At 31.6% G+C, this 22,069-nt stretch overlaps 1 protein-coding gene and 2 long non-coding RNA genes across 3 annotated transcripts; 1 reads left to right on the top strand and 2 right to left on the bottom strand.

Moving 5' to 3' along the window:
- The first annotated feature begins 128 nt into the window (after positions 1-128).
- Positions 129-2,758, top strand: LOC117133696. The gene is made up of 3 exons (XR_004457637.1): positions 129-1,796; positions 1,972-2,135; positions 2,458-2,758. It is a non-coding gene; the product is annotated as an uncharacterized LOC117133696 (long non-coding RNA).
- Positions 2,759-5,757: 2,999 nt separating this feature from the next.
- On the bottom strand, positions 5,758-9,963 carry LOC117133697. Its single transcript, XR_004457638.1, has 2 exons — positions 8,104-9,963; positions 5,758-7,871 (listed from the first exon to the last, which is right to left on the bottom strand). It is a non-coding gene; the product is annotated as an uncharacterized LOC117133697 (long non-coding RNA).
- A 9,231-nt stretch (positions 9,964-19,194) lies between these two features.
- Positions 19,195-21,960, bottom strand: LOC103864523 (leucine aminopeptidase 1). Its single transcript, XM_009142275.3, has 10 exons — positions 21,697-21,960; positions 21,198-21,609; positions 20,930-21,124; positions 20,624-20,849; positions 20,423-20,549; positions 20,245-20,340; positions 20,083-20,160; positions 19,941-20,001; positions 19,637-19,824; positions 19,195-19,488 (listed from the first exon to the last, which is right to left on the bottom strand). Exons 1-10 carry the CDS (start codon positions 21,745-21,747, stop codon positions 19,357-19,359), a joined length of 1,566 nt encoding a protein of 521 aa, XP_009140523.1. The 5' UTR covers positions 21,748-21,960; the 3' UTR covers positions 19,195-19,356.
- Positions 21,961-22,069: the final 109 nt, after the last annotated feature.

The following is a 22,069-nucleotide window of genomic DNA, read 5'->3' on the forward strand; positions in this document are numbered from 1 at the left end:
ACCCTAAACCCTAAATTATAAACCCTAAACCCTACCCCATGAGTGCTATTTTTGTGACTTTTGGCCTTAAGTGCTAGTTTGAGAACAAAAACTTGATTTAGTGCTATTTTGGCATTTTTCTCTATATATATAAATATATATATATATATATATCCATAAATAACTTTTTTAAACTCTGAACCGATTAAAATAGAAATGAAAAATATAGAAAAACAAGAACATACAAGACACCAAAAGAAAATCACATTTCATATCTCTACAAGACAAATGAGGTTTTATTGTTCTTTTAGAGACTAGAATATAATTCTATGAGAAAAAAAAGAAGCAAATTTTTAATACATGTACATTGTCGTAATTTGTATCAGGTAATTTCATAGGTTTATGGAAGATCTTTACATTTTGTTTCTCAATTATTTGTATATTAATTATTCTTACTTATGTTAATTTGTGAACATAAGTAAATAATTGAAATAAAAAGATTATTGTAATTTTGATTTTCTTTTACTTTTTATTGTTTTTTTTTTAAAGTGAAAGTTTTTCAATAAAATACATATCGCTTACACAGAAAATTCCATGATTATTTTTTTATGAGTCACATTCATTGTAAATTGAAGGCGAATTGAAATGTCTCACATCTATATTCTTCACCTGTCGCATAAGCTAGTTAGCAAGGGATTTACCTTTTTCATTAGCTTTGTCAAAAAAAAAATTAGCATGCTTGGTAATGACTTAAGTATGTGACATAAGAAAAATAATAATCATAAGCATGCCTAAACGAATAAAAGAATAGAAGATTATGAACAGTTGAAAAATCATTTCCAAAATCAGAGAACTGAGAATGACTGTCCTCTGAGTGGGCTCACCATGACTAGCCCAAGTTTGTGCATATGTGTAATTCCATTGTGAAAATAGAAAACATCGTAGTTTACAAAAAAAAACACATAGTCCGAGTTCAAATATCTTACAATACTAAAAGGGGAATATCAAGCCCTCTAAGCATGTCCACGTCATCATATAAAATCAACCAATGAGAATACTATGTTTTCTCCACGTTGTCATTCGCCTCCAACGTGAAACGATATGGACTTCTCCTTCTTTGTTATGTTTAGCCTCCAACTTGAAACTATATGGACTTTATCTAACTCTTTTATCTTATGGGCTTTCTTTTTATTTGTTATAAGGTAGGTCCGTCAAGATCATCATTTATATCAAGCCCTCTAAGCATGTCCACGTCATCATATAAAATCAACCAATGAGAATACTATGTTTTCTCCACGTTGTCATTCGCCTCCAACGTGAAACGATATGGACTTCTCCTTCTTTGTTATGTTTAGCCTCCAACTTGAAACTATATGGACTTTATCTAACTCTTTTATCTTATGGGCTTTCTTTTTATTTGTTATAAGGTAGGTCCGTCAAGATCATCATTTATATCAAGCCCTCTAAGCATGTCCACGTCATCATATAAAATCAACCAATGAGAATACTATGTTTTCTCCACGTTGTCATTCGCCTCCAACGTGAAACGATATGGACTTCTCCTTCTTTGTTATGTTTAGCCTCCAACTTGAAACTATATGGACTTTATCTAACTCTTTTATCTTATGGGCTTTCTTTTTATTTGTTATAAGGTAGGTCCGTCAAGATCATCATTTTCTCTCACTTATGTGATAGTCAATCAAGAAATAAGGTGAAACCTAATTTGAAACCTAGCGATCCCATTTCCTTTCCCCCTCCGAAGTAACGCTACGCCGTAATGTCATTCATTCAACACAACCCACTTTCTCCTCTTTAACGTACGTTTAATTCCTTAATATTTAGCTCATTCAAGAGTGTGTATATATATATATATATATATATATATATATATATATATATATATATATATATATATATATATATATATATTTATACATTCTCAGTTGTCTCTCCAGATCCTCATTTTTTTTCCATTTCATATTTTACTTGCAGACAGTTAAGCGCTACCAGAATGGAAAGTTATCAGCTCCATTTGGCCGAATTGAAGGTCGGCGTAGGCAGGTGGTCAGGCGTGGCTCCTCCGTTACTGGGAGGCTAGGAATGTCAAAAAAGGTGGACAGTTAATGGGAGTTTATATGCTGCTGCTAGATGCTAAGGTAGTTTGATACCACAATTTGATATATATCTTTACTAATATCCTATATATAGATTTTTTTTCCCTTAAATATATTTATGATTGTAGTCTATATTATTTAGTTATCGACCATAGAAGAAATGTTTGCAGAAAAAATTACATTCGACCTAAAAGTTATTGTAAATTACAGAGACGATCATGTTTTCCTGTTTTTGTTCTATTAACTCTATACTATACTGGCTATTGGAACCCTTCTCGATTTATTCAAAATTTAGTAGTTTGTTATAAGATTTTACAGAAACTGAAAGGTTGTTGATATCTGATTTACTTTCTCTCTGGTTCAGGCGTCCATAAATGTCCATCGACTCAACAGTCAACACCTTCCAACATGTATCGAGTGAAGGTTCATCGTATGAGCTTATTGTTTTCAATGTCCCACTAAGCAACCCCAACTTCCACTACAGTGAGAGCCCTCATGCTATTTGTTTCACAGACAAAACTGTTTTTGTTGACCTGACTGAACCGTCTGAACCGATTCCAAAGGAGTGCTTAATTACCAGAAACTTATGGAGTTAGCCAATACGAGCATTGGTTTACCAGGTGTGGTTCTGTTTATGTGTCTTTCAATTTTCTATAAAAGCTTTAAGTGAAGTAATCACAGTTCCTCCGTTTGCACATGTACTTATTTCTCAGATATCGTTGGTCAAATAAAAGGGATAAGAACAACTTACAATGAGGCGACTCCGAGTATACAACGCATGATGATCACCCTGAGCCTTTAAAGGATATGTAGGTATTTTAAGAAAATCTTAATTAAATAGAATGAAGCATTCCACGAACAAGTAGTAATCACATGCCTTAAGCTTTGCCTTACTGTATTTCCAGCCATCCAAATGTATGCGTAAGTGTTTTCGACGCCTCAGCTAAGTCTTGATGAAGACCTGATTAGTAGGGGTCATGAACCAAAGGTGGTGGTTACCACGAACATCAACCCTAAGTTAGTCGGCGGTACTAAGTCGACCACTATTTCTCACACATGTTATTCGAAGGTCTAACCTATACTTTGACTATATAAGTTTCATTCCAGGTCGACTCTTCCTCAATGCAACCTCTGCTACTCATTTCTATTTTGATAAGGAGTGCGATGCTGGCAGAAGTTATCTTGAAAGGTAATGAGTTTCACAACTCCCTTTTAATTTCAACCATGTCCTTAAAAGGATCCATGTGCTCACTAAACATGTTTCAATTAGGGTGTGTGGGAGTGACGAAGGCTTACGCTTTACCCCTACAAAGTATGTGGGTGTTAAGAAGATTGAACCACTGACGATAGATGAACTTAATGAGTACGTCATAAAGCTGCTCCTCAGGTATAAAGATCAACCTAAGACATCATTCGTAACTATACTGTAGCGGTTCATTTGCAAGGAAATTGAACCGTGGGTTTTCATCTTTCACATGTGCTTTCTGCAATAAGGAGGACACTGTTGGAGTTGTTAGGTAAATTCTCATGATTGTATTCCTTTTTTTTTTTAAATGTTTACAAAAACGCATCCCTAACAAGCAACGAATGTAACATATTACACTTGACATCCCATTAGCAGCTACACTTCGTTGGTGTTTACTTAAGATTAGTGATGCATATTGGCAGGGGGAGGGAAATGACAACCCAAGTGATGATTTCCCAGGTGCTGGAGCAGTGAAAATAAGCCATAGTGATGGCCTTAAGGGCACTGCCGTGGAGGATGGTGGCTTTGTTCCTTACGGTGATGCAGCAGGTGGGACTGGTGAGCCAGTTGATCCAAGTAAGACCTCTGTTGATGGAAGGTCCAAAAGCGAGGATGGAACAGAGCATGAAAGTGGGTAGCTATGGAAAGAAGCCATGCACTGAGTAATTCCTGAAATACAAGGGAAACTTAAATTACAAGTGCTGCTGCATGTCCGTAGCATCAGTTTTTAAATAAATTTCAAACACTACGAAGTACGAAGTCAGGCTACTTTACATATTTTGGATATTTGGTTCTGTTAGTTTATTTTTCTTACAATTCAACTCTATTAATAAGCAATTCATGCTTACATCATCCTTCATCAACCTGACAAAAAGCAGCTTATATGTTGAAATTATTTTCAAACTCCAAAACACGACGGCATTTTAACTATAACCTATTTGTCCGCTGATTTTCTTGCCTCGAAAATCTTAAAGCCAAATATTATATTGGGCACAGAAATTTTTACTCCTAAGAGTTATAGATCGTAGGGCAACATGAAACTATCATATACTGTATATAATAGCTGACGTTCTGAAGCTCTATCAACTTTCTTATATCCTACAAGAAGCCATAATCAATTTTTTTTTAAAACAAACACTTACGTGGATAATAATATTTCCCAATCACAAATGTCTTTAACCATTATATTGTAACTGAAGATATTAAACTATTTGATGGAAAACGACATTTGATTATATACATATGGCACTATTATCAATCGTTTTTGGTATATTATAGTTTTATAAACTATTGAAGGATTATTTATTAAATACAGCTTAAAGAATTCATTATTGCTGTGATATTTACTAATAGTTGTACGCACTCTATCTCTAACAAAAGAGCCGCCAAAGTTTCAAACTTCTGAACCACGAAACAATCACCCATTCTCTTGATTAGTGGACTTAGGAGTTCTCCTATTTTCAACCATTTAATGATACAACTAATTACTCGATACGGTAAAACGGCCATACGTTATCATTCAGTTACACTCAATCTCATTACCATTAAGAAACAAACTAGAGAGTCAGAACCGCTACGGCTCATGTTATATAAATCAAACCTCAGATCATAGACTGAAGAGCACAAGTACAAATTCAAACAACCACAACCCGTACCAACACACCATGAACCGAAACAAAGCATGTATAATTAACATCCCGCGCGAAGAGCGGACAAACCCCTAGTATCACAATACTAAAAGGTCTATATGCTGAGTTTTTAGGCTGCCACGTCACCAAAAATAATCAACCAATCAGAATATTTCGTTTGGACACGTCAGACAGGCTTAAGTCGCTTTTGGGCTTCACGTTTTCGTTTTATTTGGAGTGGGCTTTTGGACTTAGTTTCAGTCGTTATTGGCCTTTATTTTTTCCTAACTCTTGCGGAACCCGATGAAAAACGGAAGTCACGAAGATTAAAAAATAATGATAGTATAAGATATGGCCATAATTTTCAACGCCACCGTTTTGGCAAGTCAAACCGAAGAAGTTAATGTTGTTTCCTTCCACTAGCATAACAAAATATTCTGATATACAAGCCAATAAATTTCTAATTCTCCTTTATATACACTAAGCTTAATCATGGAAAATGATGTAGATTGACTGCTCAGAGTTGCCAAAACGGTGGCGTTCAAAATTATGGCCATATCTTATACTATCATTATTTTTTAATCTTCGTGACTTCCGTTTTTCATCGGGTTCCGCAAGAGTTAGGAAAAAATAAAGGCCAATAACGACTGAAACGAAGCCCAAAAGCCCACTCCAAATAAAACGAAAACGTGAAGCCCAAAAGCGACTTAAGCCTGTCTGACGTGTCCAAACGAAATATTCTGATTGGTTGATTATTTTTGGTGACGTGACAGCCTAAAAACTCAGCATATAGGCCTTTTAGTATTGTGATACTGCTCAGAGAATCATTGAGGCATATACAATTAAATAAAAAAAACCAACTTCATCTCTCCCATCTACAAAAAAAAAGACTCAAACCACAATATCAGAACCTTCTTCTAAGCTCTCATACGTACGTATAATCTAGATCTCTAGCACACAATCGGATCGTTTCTAAAATCAAGATTACAAAAGGATGAAGAACACACCTTCTACACCACCTCTGGAAACAGCATGTATGTCAAACCTTTACTTCCGTAGGATCTATAATAATATATAATAACTCTACCACGTTATACTTATGTAATATTGACTGTGACATATCTACAAAGCTATGCATATTGTAGATTGACTGCACTTATACAATACAAATATTTTAATGTAGTCCGATAATTTAATATCATCGTTTTTCTTTTCTATCAAAATTATTTGTTTTATTTTGCCAGAAAACTTTCAAACTAAGCCTAGATCCTCCGAGTAATCAAAACTCCAAACTTATCAATTATGTGACTCAAATCATGCCACAGAAGTCTTACCACAAAACTGCCATTAAATAAAAAACCTAACGTTGGTAAGCTTGATAATTGTTTTTTTTTTCTAAAACAAATAAATTTTTTCTAAACTGTTAAAAAAATCTAAAGAGCTTGGAGAATTTGGAGAGTATTATTAGATGGTTCTACTAAAACCATATTAATGACGCAAATATTTTTAAATTCAAAACTCAGATACAGTTTTTCTAAAGTAATAAAATAGAATTCAGTCATATTGTAGTATAATTACGTATAGACTATAAAATCTAGAACTGAATTATAGATGGGATGCAACTGGGCCCCACAAATCTGTTAAAACTTGGTAAGGTTAGTAATCAATTATTAAAAAACATAAATTATTTTCCGTGGACTTATTTGTATACTATAGAAAGCATTGTATTTTACTATCTTTTTATTAACTACATATAATAGAACCTGAAATTCTCATATATGACTATTTCTTTTTTTTTATAAGAGTTAGTATTAATAAGGAAAGAACATGTATATGGTTTGATAAACATAAGATAATTCTTTTTAAAATAAGAACATGGTAAAAAAAATTAAAAAAACTCTCTATATAGTAAATAAACTAAAACTCATATTAAAAAAGTTACCTAACTCTACTATTAGAAGTTTCGTAGGTAAGACAACTGTGATATCATATGAAATTCTTCTTATGCGTATGAATGATAAGTGTTTTCTCCGCACTTAAAAGAAGATAGTATATATATATATTATCAATTTAAAAACCATTACAATAATATTTTTTAATAAAAATAATTAATAATTAAACATATTGTAGATTGACTGCACTTATACAATACAAATATTTTAATGTAGTCCGATAATTTAATATCATCGTTTTTCTTTTCTATCAAAATTATTTGTTTTATTTTGCCAGAAAACTTTCAAACTAAGCCTAGATCCTCCGAGTAATCAAAACTCCAAACTTATCAATTATGTGACTCAAATCATGCCACAAAAATCTTACCACAAAACTGCCATTAAATAAAAAAACCTAACGTTGGTAAGCTTGATAATTGTTTTTTTTTCTAAAACAAATAAATGTTTCTAAACTGTTAAAAAAATCTAAAGAGCTTGGAGAACTTGGGGAGTATTATTAGATGGTTCTACTAAAACCATATTAATGACGCAAATATTTTTAAATTCAAAACTCAGATACAGTTTTACTAAAGTAATAAAATAGAATTCAATCATATTGTAGTATAATCACGTATAGACTATAAAATCTAGAACTGAATTATAGATGGGATGCAACTGGGCTCCACAAATCTGTTAAAACTTGGTAAGGTTAGTAATCAATTATTAAAAAACATAAATTATTTTCCGTGGACTTATTTGTATACTATAGAAAGCACTGTATTTTACTATCTTTTTATTAACTACATATAATAGAACATGGAATTCTCATATATGACTATTTCTTTTTTATAAGAGTTAGTATTAATAAGGAAAGAACATGTATATGGTTTGATAAACATAAGATAATTATTTTTAAAATAAGAACATGGTAAAAAAAGTTAAAAAAACTCTCTATATAGTAAATAAACTAAAACTCATATTAAAAAAGTTACCTAACTCTACTATTAGAAGTTTCGTAGGTAAGACAACTGTGATATCATATGAAATTCTTCTTATGCGTATGAATGATAAGTGTTTTCTCCGCACTTAACAGAAGATAGTGTATATATATATATATATATTATCAATTTAAAAACCATTACAATAATCTTTTTTAATAAAAATAATTAATAATTAAAAAATATTAATTTTAAATATATGATAACCTTTTAAAATAATTTTTTTGTATTACTACTGTATTAAATTTTATACAAACTCACATATTTTTAGTTATTTTTTATTTAATACATATAACAGAAGCTGGAGTTCGCATATATTATTATTTCCATTTTAATAAGAGTTAGTGTTAATAAGGAAAAAACATGTATATGGTTTGATAAACATAAGATAAAACTCTTTTAATAAGAACGTGGTAAGAAAAGTAAGAATATCTATCTATATAGTCAATGAGTTTCTTCTTCTTTGTATGAATGATATGTGTTTTGCTTGCACTCGCGGGCTAATAATTTTCAAAATTATACATATATTATCAATTCAAAAACCATTACAATAAATTATTTTTATTTTTATGAAATATTTACTAATTAGCTAAATATTAATCTTTAATATATGATGAACTTTTTAAAATAATTTTCTGCACTATCTATTACTGCATTATCTGCACTATCTAATTTTCTGCACTATCTATTACCGTCTTGATTAAAATATAACAATATGAATTTTGTAATTTTAAGAAAATTTGAACAAAAAAAACACTTCAAAAAAACAAATTTATCAAAAAAATAAAATAAAAAAAACTTCGAATTTGAATATATTAGAAAAGAAAGGATTATTGTTATGCTGGGAACCCAGTAACCTTCAAATAACACATGGATGCAAGTATACTAAAGGCGAAGACTCATACAAACAAAAAGTGAAGAACATAGTCTACAAAGAAATCTTCAACCGCCTTCGTTCCCATGAGGGTGAGTAAAATCAAAAACTCAAAATCTCATTGAAGGTTTCTAAAGTGGTTATCTATCTAATAATTGACATGTATCTGCTATGCAGTATCAAACTACCAACAGAAACGAATCAGAGTTAAAACTCCTTCCCGTATGATGGATACCTCGCTACTTCCAAGTACGTCTCCCTACTCTATTAATTAAATAAATTGATTCCTAGTGCAAATTTATGTTCACTAATTTATTTGAAATTAAATTTCAGCCTTTCCAACTCAAGCAAATCCCATCACATCTACCACCATCTTCGTCAAAAACTCCACCATCTTATTTATGATTTCTACTCCTCTGTTTGAAGACTTTAGCGTTTACAAACGAGACCAGTCAATTGTTTGTAAACTTACATTATTGCTTCCAACGTCAATTAATACAATCATTGTATCAGTAAGAATCAATAACCATCGATAATACTTCTCCTTTTTTTTTACATTTAATGATTACTTTAACCCTGACACTATTTTACATTAAAAATAATTTAGACAGAAATATATTAATCTTTTATGATATTCTGCTTTCACATTTTCATACAAAAATAACCCGGGCGTAGCCCGGGAACAGCTCTAGTATTTGTAATCTCAGCAAACATAGGGCACATCACAGGGAAGAGGAAATATAAAATAACATCAAAGACTAGTTAATGTTTAATTTATTAGATTTGAGTATTTATTTTAATTAGATTTATCAAAAATAAATTAATTATTGATGCTATTACAAATAATTGTAATTATGATAGAAAAAATTATATTTATAGTTTTACAAAGTGATAGTATAAAAGGTGTATTTCTAACAAATTATCTTAACTCATATAGTTATAGAACTCTAAATAACAACTTTAACATTTATCCAAAATTTAACCTCTTTATATTGCAAATTTTAATTTAACAATAAATTTATTTCATAATGAAAATTCAAGCTAATGCCTAACAGTAATTTTATATTATTTTAATAAAAATAGTTTTACATCATATTATTTTTAATGAATATTTGCTACTGATTTCTTATGTCTTATGCTAAGATTATTTGCTAAACAGTTGGCACAAAATATTCTTTTCACTCTTAGTTTTTCTTTAATTTCCTTACTACTTTGAAGTCATTACTCACATGTACATCCATTTTGTGATGTCCTATACCAGGACTGTTCCCTGGATCTGTGGGAGCGTAAGCATAAATATTTTTCAATATTTTTGCTTGAAAAACTTCGATACCTTCTTTATGCCCATCAACATTATGTCCCTCCGGTACCGTAGACACAAAGTTATTCAATGACATCACTTTAAAATGATTTTTATTTTCTGTTATCTCCAACGGTCTTACTACTTTGAAGTCATTACTCAGCTCTGGTGTATGTACATCCATTTTGTGATGTCCTATGCCAGGACTGTTCCCCGGATCTGTCGGGGCGTAAGCATAAATATTTTTCAATATTTTTGCTTGAAAAAGTTCGATACCTTCCTTATGCTCATCAACATTGTGTCCAACCGGTACCGTAGACACAAAGTTATTCAATGACGTGACTTTGAAATGATTTTTATTTTCTGTTATCTCCAACGGTCTTGCTTCAGTAGTGGATGGTACTTGGACAAATAATATTGAGATGGCCATAATGGTCATCATGGTGATAGTGAAGAGTTTCATAGTCTTTCCACTCTGAAGAAGATACAGGGCTAAAGGTTTTGATATGAGCAGTTATGGTGATATTTGGATTAAGTTGTCCAAATGAGATTATATTTATACTGTATAGACACTAGCCAAATTGATTGAGTTTGGATCGGCCATTCCCTTTTTTGGTCAAATACATTGATATTGGGTGGAACACATTGATATTTTCTTGTCAAAAATCTTGATTTTTTATTTTGTTCAACTACACTGAGATCTCTTACTATTTTTGGACATTTTTCATTTTGGCCATTGTTTTTTCAATTATGGTAGGTAGATTTTGGACATTCTATCTATCAATCTAAGCACACTAATAATGATAATTAAATATATTGTATAAATAATAAAAAAAATATATTAATGAATTTCAAAGGCAATATTTCAACTGCTTCCATCATTTTTCTCCTTTTTAATTGTTTTTTTTTGTGTGGCTCACAAGAGAGCAAAACACATCATACTCACATTCTAAGCTACACTAGAGATTGACCCGCACACCCATACGGGTGTTGAATTTTATCTTTTTATAAATTGATATTCATTTTTCATAATTAATGTTAAGTATTTTATGTGTCACCACCATATAAATAATTTTATCTTGGTTATTTGAATATTTTAGGTTCCTATACATTAGAATCAAATCAAATAGTATGATTAATTTTCCTTATTTGGTTATTTTAGGTTATTCTTAGTTTTGATACAAAATAGCAGAACTGAATTGGATAATATGGTTACTTTTGGTATAAATATCCAAACTCATTTCAGATACATTAGTGTTTTTATAATTTAATTTCATATTTATTAGAACCAAATCTATCCGGACTTGAGAGAACCCAACTCGAAACGCATCGAAATTTTATAATACTCCAACGAAGTTTAACTTCAAAACTCAAAAAACATGATATCCAGAAAAATGATATGTAACGAAACGGATACTCAAATATACATACCTAACTAATTCCGTAAATAAATTAAAAAACTCTTTCTTAACCGTTTTAAATTCTTGTCACAAATAGAAAAATTTCAATCAAACATGTCAAATTATTATGGTTAACATGAAAAATTAATGTTGTCGAATTATTATAGTAAAAACAATTAATGAAATAGTTAATAATAGTGAAAGTGAGAATGTAAAAATATAATAAAACACTTAAAATAGGTCATTCTGTTTCGTAATTCCGTAAAAATGCTGTCTGATTATTTAGAAAAAATAATAATAAACAAAGTGGTTCTAATTAGTTAAAAAGAATGAAAATCTGTAAGAAATCACTTAAAAATAAGAATGTATTGTTTGGTATTTCAGTTTTAATAGAATAGATTATTATTAACCAAACTTTCTAACTGGTTAAACCAAACAAAAATCTAATTTTAATCAAACTCGGGTTATTTATCCGTTTATTATTTTCTTCTTCACTAGATTTGTGAAAGAAGAACGTGATCCGCAGGTCGTGTCCAAACAGTTCAATAGCAGAACGGGTGTGTACATATTTATACAACCTACAATTTGTTGTGGGACGACCACACATACCAAAAGAAAATCAATTCTAATATGGGTTGGAATACTTGAACGCGGACTAGTACGCTTGAAATTTCTTAAACCAAGAATTTAGACGGAAAAATAGTAATATACAAAATATATATATATATATATATCCATAAATATTTTTTTTTTAAACTCTGAACTGATTAAAATAGAAATGAAAAATATAGAAAAACAAGAACATACAAGACACCAAAAGAAAATCACAAATCATATCTGTACAAGACAAATGAGGTTTTATTGTTCTTTTAGAGACTAGAATATAATTCTATGAGAAAAAAAAGAAGCAAATTTTCGAAGCAAATTTTTAATACATTTACATTTTCGTAATTTGTATCAGGTAATTTCATAGGTTTATGGAAGATCTTTACATTTTGTTTCTAAATTATTTGTAATTATTCTTACTTATTTTAATTTGTGAACATAAGTAAATAATTGAAATAAAAAAGATTATTGTAATTTTGATTTTCTATTACTTTTTATTATTATTTTTAAGTGAAAGTTTTTCAAAAAAATACAAATCGTTTCCACAGAAAATTCCATGATTATTTTTTTATGAGTCACATTCATTGTAAATTGAAGGCAAATTGAAATGTCTCACATCTCTATTCTTCAACTGTCGCATAAGCTAGTTAGCAAGGGATTTACCTTTTTCATTAGCTTTGTCAAAAAAAAATTTAACATGCTTGGTAATGACTTAAGTATGTGACATAAGAAAAATAATAATCATAAGCATGCCTAAACGAATAAAAGAATAGAAGATTATAAAAATCAATTCCAAGATCAGAGAACTGATAATGACTGTCCTCTGAGTTGGCTCACCATGACTAGCCCAAGTTTGTTCATATGTGTAATTCCATTGTGAAAATAGAAAACATCGTAGTTTACAAAAAAAAAACACATAGTCCGAGTTCAAATATATATTCGTAATCTCAGCAAACATAGGGCACATCACAGGGAAGAGGAAATATAAAATAACATCAAAGACTAGTTAAGGTTTAATTTATTAGATTTGAGTATTTATTTTAATTAGATTTATCAAAAATAAATTAATTATTGATGCTATTACAAATAATAGTAATTGTGATAGAAAAAAATATTTTTATAGTTTTATAAAGTGATAGTATAAAAGGTGTATTTCTAACAAATTATCTTAACTCATATAGTTATAGAACTCTAAATAACAACTTTAACATTTATCCAAAATTTAACATCTTTATATTGCAAATTTTGATTTAACAACAAATTTATTTCATAATGAAAATTCAAGCTAATGCCCAACAGTAATTTTATATTATTTTAATAAAAACAGTTTTACATCATATTATTTTTAATGAATATTTGCTACTGATTTCTTATGTCTTATGCTAAGATTATTCGCTAAACAGTTGGCACAAAATATTTTTTTCACTCTTAGTTTTTCTTCAATTTCCTTACTACTTTGAAGTCATTACTCAGCTCTGGTGCATGTACATCCATTTTGTGATGTCCTATACCAGGACTGTTCCCTGGATCTGTCGGAGCGTAAGCATAAATATTTTTCAATATTTTTGCTTGAAAAACTTCGATACCTTCCTTATGCCCATCAACATTATGTCCCTCCGGTACCGTAGACACAAAGTTATTCAATGACATGACTTTGAAATGATTTTTATTTTCTGTTATCTCCAACGGTCTTACTACTTTGAAGTTATTACTCAGCTCTGGTGCATGTACATCCATTTTGTGATGTCCTATACCAGGACTGTTCCCCGGATCTGTCGGGGCGTAAGCATAAATATTTTTCAATATTTTTTCTTGAAAAACTTCGATACCTTCCTTATGCCCATCAACATTGTGTCCAACCGGTACCGTAGACACAAAGTTATTCAATGACGTGACTTTGAAATGATTTTTATTTTCTGTTATCTCCAACGGTCTTGCTTCAGTAGTGGATGGTACTTGGACAAATACTATTGAGATGGCCATAATGGTCATCATGGTGATAGTGAAGAGTTTCATAGTCTTTCCACTCTGAAGAAGATACAAGGCTAAAGGTTTTGATATGAGCAGTTATGGTGATATTTGGATTAAGTTGTCCAACTGAGATTATATTTATACTGTATAGACACTAGCCAAATTGATTGAGTTTGGATCGGCCATTCCCTTTTTGGGTCATATACATTGATATTGAGTGGAACACATTGATATTTTCTTGTCAAAAATCTTGATTTTTTATTTTGTTCAACTACACTGAAATCTCTTACTATTTTTGGACATTTTTCATTATGGCCATTGCTTTTTCAATTATGGTAGGTAGATTTTGGACATTCTATCTATCAATCTAAGCACACTAATAATGATAATTAAATATATTGATATTCATTTTTCATAATCAATGTTAAGTATTTTATGTGTCACCACCATATAAATAATTTTATCTTGGTTATTTGAATATTTTAGGTTCCTATACATTAGAATCAAATCAAATAGTATGATTAATTTTGCTTATTTGGTTATTTTAGGTTATTCTTAGTTTTGATACAGAATAACAGAACTGAAATGGATAATATGGTTACTTTTGGTATAAATATTCAAACTCATTTCAGACTAGTTAAGGTTTAATTTATTAGATTTGAATATTTATTTTTATTAGATTTATCAAAAAATAATTAATTATTGATGCTATTACAAATAATAGTAATTGTGGTAGAAAAAAATATATTTATAGTCTTACAAAGTTATAGTATAAAAGGTGTATTTCTAACAAATTATCTTAACTCATATAGTTATAGAACTCTAAATAACAACTTTCACATTTATCCAAAATCTAGCATCCTTATATTGCAAATTTTGATTTAACAATAAATTTATTTCATAATGAAAATTCAAGCTAATGCCCAACAGTAATTTTATATTATTTTAATAAAAAATAGTTTTACATCATACTATTTTTAATGAATTTTTGCTACTCATTTCTTATATCTTATGCTAAGATTATTCGCTAAACAGTTGGCGCAAAATATTCTTTTCACTCTTAGTTTTTCTTTAATTTCCTTACTACTTTGAAGTCATTACTCAACCGTGGTGCATGCATATCCATTTTGTGGTGTCCTATATGAGGACTGTTCCCTGGATTTGTAGGGGCATAAGTATTAATATTTTCAATATTTTTGCTTGAACATTTACTATACCTATAATGTCTAGACACTAGCCAAACTGATTATCCTAAATGAGATTATATTTATAATGTCTAGACACTAGCCAAACTGATTTAGTTTGGATCTGCCATTACCTTTTTTGGTTAAATACATTGATATTTGGTGGAACGCTGATATTTTCTTGTCAAAGATCTTGATTTTTCTATTTTGTTCAACTACATTGAGTCAGAATCGAACCCGAATCGAATCAGATAATATGATTACTTTTAGTTATTTAGTTATTTTAGGTTATTCTTAGTTTTGATATATACAAAATAGCCGAATTGAATCTGATATATGGTTACTTTTGGTAAAAATATCCAAACACATTTTAGATACATTGGTTATTTGGATATTCTTAGGTTCATATGCATTAGAACCAAATCTACACAGACTTGAGAGGACCCAACTCAAAACTGATCCATAAATTTATAATACGCTAAAGGAGCTTAACTTCAAAACTCAAAAAACCTGATATCCGGAAAAATAATATGTACCAAAATGGATACCCGATATATACATACCAAACTAATTTTATAAATAAATATATATATATATATATATATATATATATATATATTTAAAAAAAAACTCTTTTTTAACAGTTTTGAATTCTTGTCACAATTAGAGTAGTTTCATTCATGCATGTCAAATTATTATGTTTAACATGAAAAATTAATATTGTCAAAATATTATAGTTAATACAATTAATGAAGTAGTTAAGTGAACGAGGGAATGTAAAAATGTAATAAAACTCCTAAAATACATAAGTTATGTTTTGTACTTCTGGAAAAATGATGTCGAATTATTTAGAAACAATAAATGAAGTGGTTATAATAGTTAAAAAGAAAATCTTCAAATTTTTTTAATACAAATAGGTAAATATTGTTTGTACTTTAGGGTCAATAAATCATTTTTAATTGAAATATAGAATACACGACCCAAAGCTACTTGTTTCAAGAATTGTAGGAATGATCCACAAGAATTTGTAAACAGCTGCTTGTGGTACATGCGCGGTTTCAAGAATTTTAGGAATGATCCACAAGAACAAAAGAGTAGGTCAATGATACAAAACTCAGAAAGGCCAGTAGCTTCAATATGGATACATAAGGAAAATGTTTATTATAGTGCTCATCATATGTTAAATCTTTTGCAGTTATGAAGTGGTGATCGGTGAGAAACATGTTTGATCTACAAAGAAACAGAGTAATCAAATGATAAGGTCCCTATGTTACATACACTGCTCAGTAATCAAAAAGCATTTAGATATTGCAAGAGAAATTGCGCTTGTTTCTATTTGTAAGTTTACAATCCGAAAGCAGCTACATTGGAACATGAAGAAAATGCTTACTCTCTGGCTTAAACCAACAAGAAGGAGACGGTAGTCTAAAATCCACAATGAGAAGAGTAGCAACACAAAGAAAAAGAGTACCCAAAACTACAAACACATGGAATATTTGATGGCTCTGTCCTACAATGTCAAACGCTCCAGGCTTCCATCTCTCAGGCACACGGCTAACATAAACTCACATAGCATAAGTGACACCAGTAGCAAGCTCTGTAGAACACGTTAGAGTGACCCCAGTAACGGCAAAGCACATGTGACTATAAAAACAATTTAATGATTTATTTTTAAAATCTCAACTAGTTAAAAATAAAATAAGAAACGCTTATCATAAAAAGCTACGTATAATTATCTACAGGTGATTGTATTTTTTATTTTAAAACTGTTGTATTTAGAAAATAAAGTAGTTTATTAAGTTAGTTTTAGTTCAATAATTTTCTTAAATAATTACTCATAAATAAAATTGATTTAAAATCAGTTACTAATGTTTTTGTAATCTACCAAATTTTAAAATTCTAAAATTGTTTAAGATGATAGATTTTAAAATCTATGCAGTATGCATTGAATTTTGAATTTAATCGTTTATTCATAAGATTTTATAAGAAATAATTTGAAATCAATCGAAAATACAAAAAACAAAAATCTTTAAAAACTTGAAGAACACTAGATTTTTAAAAATGAAATGAAATCATTCATTGAATAACACTAGGTTTTAAAATAGAATTGATAAGCATCATTCGAATAACAGTGGATTGTGTTTAGATTTAAACTTAATTAAAATGCATAATTGAATAACACAACCTACAATTTGTTAAAAAAAAAGAAGCAAATCTAATATTATCAAGATTTTAAATATTTCAATTGTAATTATTTTCAAAAAAAAGAAAGATAAATACTATTAACTGAAAATCTAAAAGTAATAATAACATTTAGTCATAGAAACAATTAACCAATGTTTGAAAAACGGACCGAACATTGATTCGACATTGTAATTGGGTCAATGGTCAGACCGGTTCAACCGGGTTTCAAATTTTAATTTAATTTTAAATTAATTAAATATATATGTATAATTATAAAATTATGTTTATAAAATTTTACCTCATTACTAGAACCTAACTAAAATTGATACATAAATAAAATGAAAACTTAAAATATAGTATAAAAATACAATGAAAACTAATTTATTTAGAAATATATATTTTAAAATATGATTTTTAATGAACATAATCTAAAAGTTGCAATTTTTAATTTTCAACTTGAATTTAAGATAACCGCATTTTAATATTGAACCGGGTTAATGATTTACCAGTTTTTTACCGGGTTTACCGGTTTAACTTCAATCCGATTTTTAGTACAACTCAGAATCTAAGGATGTCAAATGGGTTTAATGACCATGGGTTAGCCAAGACCAAACCCAAATGGTCTGACTATATTAGGCCTAAAAATTAGAGTTGTCCAATTGGACCGAAACTCATTAACTCCAAATTAGATGGGCAAAAACCATTTAGACATGGACGTCCAATAAACTAAAAAATATAGAGTTTTTAAGTTGAGAAAAAAAATAAAATCAATTTTTTCTGTTAAAACTGCAAAACCGTAAAATCACATTTTTCCGCCAAACCGCAAAATCACATTTTCCCGTCAAAATCGCAAAATCATGTTTTCCCGCCAAAACTGCAAAATCACGTTTTCCACCAAAACCATAAAATCACATTTTTGTAAATCGCAAAATTGCGTTTTCTCGCTAAAACCGCAAAATCATGTTTTCGTCAAATTTGCAAAATTGTGTTTTCTTTCTAAAATCGTAAAATCACATTTCTCACATTGTATATGTATTTTATATAAATTGAATATGAAATTATGTTTTTTATAGATTTAGTATACTAAAGTAGAAATTTTATTTAGGCCCGCGAGCAATCCATTTAGAATGGTCTATTTGGGTTTGGACAATTTGGACTAGGTATAATTTGGGCTTACGAAATATAATGTCTTATAAACTGCTTTGTCATTTGGACATATCTATTAGACATGAACATCCCAATTGACATCTCTACCGGAATCGGTTAAAAGAGCGAATCACGGTCCAGTTTTTAGAACACTGCACTTAACTCATTTCTCAATGATATTATAGAAATCTTAATTTATTTTATTAGAGTCCCACATCGTTAAAGATGTGTGGTCCTTGGGCATATATATATGTATGGGCAATCCTCCACTCTTGAGCTAACTTTTGGGTGTGAGTTAGGCTCATCACTAATATGGTATCAGAGCCCATGGTTAAGCCCAGCAGATGATTTCCCATATAAATAGTTGTCTACCTATGTAGCCTATAAAAATGGCCCATCTTGCTGTGGTATTTCCGAGATGTTGGATTTGGGCTGTTTCCGATTGGACCGTTTCCCATCCACATCTCGAGAGGAGCTATTAGAGTCCCACATCGTTAAAGATGTGTGGTCCTTGGGCATATATATATATGTATGGACAATCCTCCACTCTTGAGCTAGCTTTTGGGTGTGAGTTAGGCCCATCACTAATATATTTTTTCAAGAACAGAAGAACCAATGTTGAAGATTCAGAAGTTTCAAACAGATTTTTTGCACGACATAAGCAAAAGACCCCTTTTATTCAACACCTGATAACGTAACTGTTCGGAACAAGTAGACCAAATCCAAAACACGATAACTTTTGACAACCTTATTAAAACCAGTAACCACAACATCCGAAACACTTTATTTCATCCTCTATGAAGAAGAATTAGTCTGCACCCATTCCACAAGCGTAGCAACACCAAACCCAGTCCCAGATTTCTTCTTTTCGTTCCACACTGGCCCAGCCATGTCTATATGCATCCATTGTACTTTCTCGCTCACAAACTGAGAGAAACCAAGATTTTAGCAGATTGTTTCGTCATTTTTTAACATTATTTAAGATCAAAAACATGTGCAGATTGTTTTGTCATTTTTCACAATTATTTTATTTCAATAACATGCTATAGTCTTTAAAAACAGTATTTGATTTCACCTGTTTCAGGAAGAGAGCTGCGGTGATGGAACCTCCTGCACGCCCGCCTGTGTTGACCATATCAGCACATCCAGACTTCATCATCTCCCAATAGCTCTCCTCTAATGGCATCCTCCACAGCTTCTCTCCACTCTTCTCTGATGCAGCAATCACTTCCTTTGCAAGCTCGTCGTTAGGTGTGTAGATACCTGCCAAGTGAAAAGCACCGAACAATTAACCATCACGAGCCAGTATTGATCAAAGAATCCCAGCACAAAAGTAAGACAAAGATGAATGGTTTCTTTATGGCTATTTAACTAGATACCTGCCACTGATGTTCCCAATGCAATAACACAGGCTCCAGTCAACGTAGCGAGGTCAACAATCTGCAAGTTTGTTGAATTTTTAATAGAAACAAGCCTCTATAGGTTCTCTTATGAATAAACGAAGGATAACCAACGCAATACCTTGTCAACGCCTTGGTTACAAGCATACACTAGAGCATCAGCAAGTGTTAGACGACCTTCAGCATCGGTGTTGTTCACCTGAAAACACCATTGCCAACACTTAGCACCGCCATACAAAGTAAAAGCTTGAACTTAAAACTAATAAAAAATATTCTCTGATACCTCAATGGTCTTTCCGTTTGAGGCCGTGATGACATCTCCAGGTCTCATTCCAGTTCCACTAATCATATTCTCACAGGCTGCAACGATGAAATGAACCTGGTTGTGGAAAACCAAATGGTTAGTTGCCATGATGAGATACACTTATCCCCACAAGAACTTGATGGGGGAAGAAGCTTACCTCAACACCAGGAGGCTTGATCTCACCAATGGCTTTAGCAGCACCAAGAACTGCAGCAGAACCGCCCATGTCGAATTTCATGAGCTCAATGGAGCAGCCAGGTCCAGTCTTAATGTTGTAGCCGCCACTAAGAACAAAAAACTTTCAATCAACAACAACAAGAAACAAGAGACCAATACAAAGCAGATGTCAAATCCTCACCTGTCAAAGGTCAATCCTTTTCCAACAAGAGCAAGTTTGGTCTTAACATCGCCACTCTTAGGTTTATACACAAGGTGAATGAAGAAAGGAGGATTAGCCGAAGCAGCAGCAACCGCTAGATAAGATCCCATCTTCAACTCCTTGCATTGCTCCTCGTTCAAGATGTTCGCTGTAAACACATCACTGTACGTAGAAGCCACTTTTGCTGCTTCCTCAGCTAACACAGCTGAAAACGACAAAAAAAACAGATCAGCTTACTACAACTCACTGAAACCAATGAGTTCTTTGATACACACAGATCCATACCAGGAGTGAGCACATTAGCAGGAGAGTTAATAAGCTCTCTCCCGAAAATCACACCGTAAGAAACATCTTCAGCATACTTAAGCTTCTTCTCAACTTCAGGTCCAGTTCCGAACCCGATGATATCAACAGAGCTCAAAGATGGTTTCTTTGACTCAGACTTATACCTCCCGTCTTCGAACAGCCCCAGCACCACGCCTGTCCACACAAGTCAACAATAAGCCCCCAATGACTCGATACTAGAACTTACAAAGACTCGAACTTTCCTTACCTGAAGCTAAAGCTGAAGCAGAGCTAAGCTTGGATTCACTCTCAGGCGATGCAAGAGCAACAGCAACGGTGCTCGACTGAGAAGCCTTTGACACGTTAGCCACACCTTCACCAAGGCTATGAAAAGCTGCTGGAGATGATGATGAAACGGTTTTTCCTAAACCGATTAAACCGATCCGTTTGGTTGCTAAACCGGGAAGCCTAAGAACCGTTGACTGACCGGGTTTGCCAGTGAAATCTTCCTCGGAAGAGACTAAAGCTAAGAGTCCACTCGTGTGAGCATCGAGCTTGTTCAAGATCGGGTTCTCGAACTTCGAACCATCGTCTTTAGTCAAGTCTTGCTCCCTCACGCCGACAACGAGTAAGTCTCCTTTCCACTCCGTCACATCGATCTCCTTCGCAGCGAACGAGATCTGCTCAAAACACAAAACAAAAAAATCGATCAAATCTATGGATCTGAAACGGTGGATCATTGATACGAGAGAGAATACGAGACGAACCTTGGGATGATCGGTGGAGTTGGGTTTGGTGAGGCCGAGAGTGTGAGGCATGGCTTTGGCTGTTGATGAACAATAGAGAGGAAGTGGAAGTGGAAGTGGAAGTGACGGTCGTTCAAAGGCGTCGGAAGAGCAATCGTATATATAGAAGGAGAAGTTGTGTCTATCTTTGACGAGGATTTAGTATCCGACCCGTTGAATACGGGTTTTTCTATCCGACCCGGTTCTCTAATAGTACTACGATTTGCAACGGAACAAGTTAATTTAATTTTTGCTTTAGTAACGAACAAGAGTTTGTGGAAGCCCTTTTCGTCCGGTAGTTTGACCAAAAGTTCATTAATGCTTCTATACTATAAAGTTTGGGTTTCAATTTTTG

Source organism: Brassica rapa, chromosome A04, assembly GCF_000309985.2.
Source record: "Brassica rapa cultivar Chiifu-401-42 chromosome A04, CAAS_Brap_v3.01, whole genome shotgun sequence".
Taxonomy (NCBI): domain Eukaryota; kingdom Viridiplantae; phylum Streptophyta; class Magnoliopsida; order Brassicales; family Brassicaceae; genus Brassica; species Brassica rapa.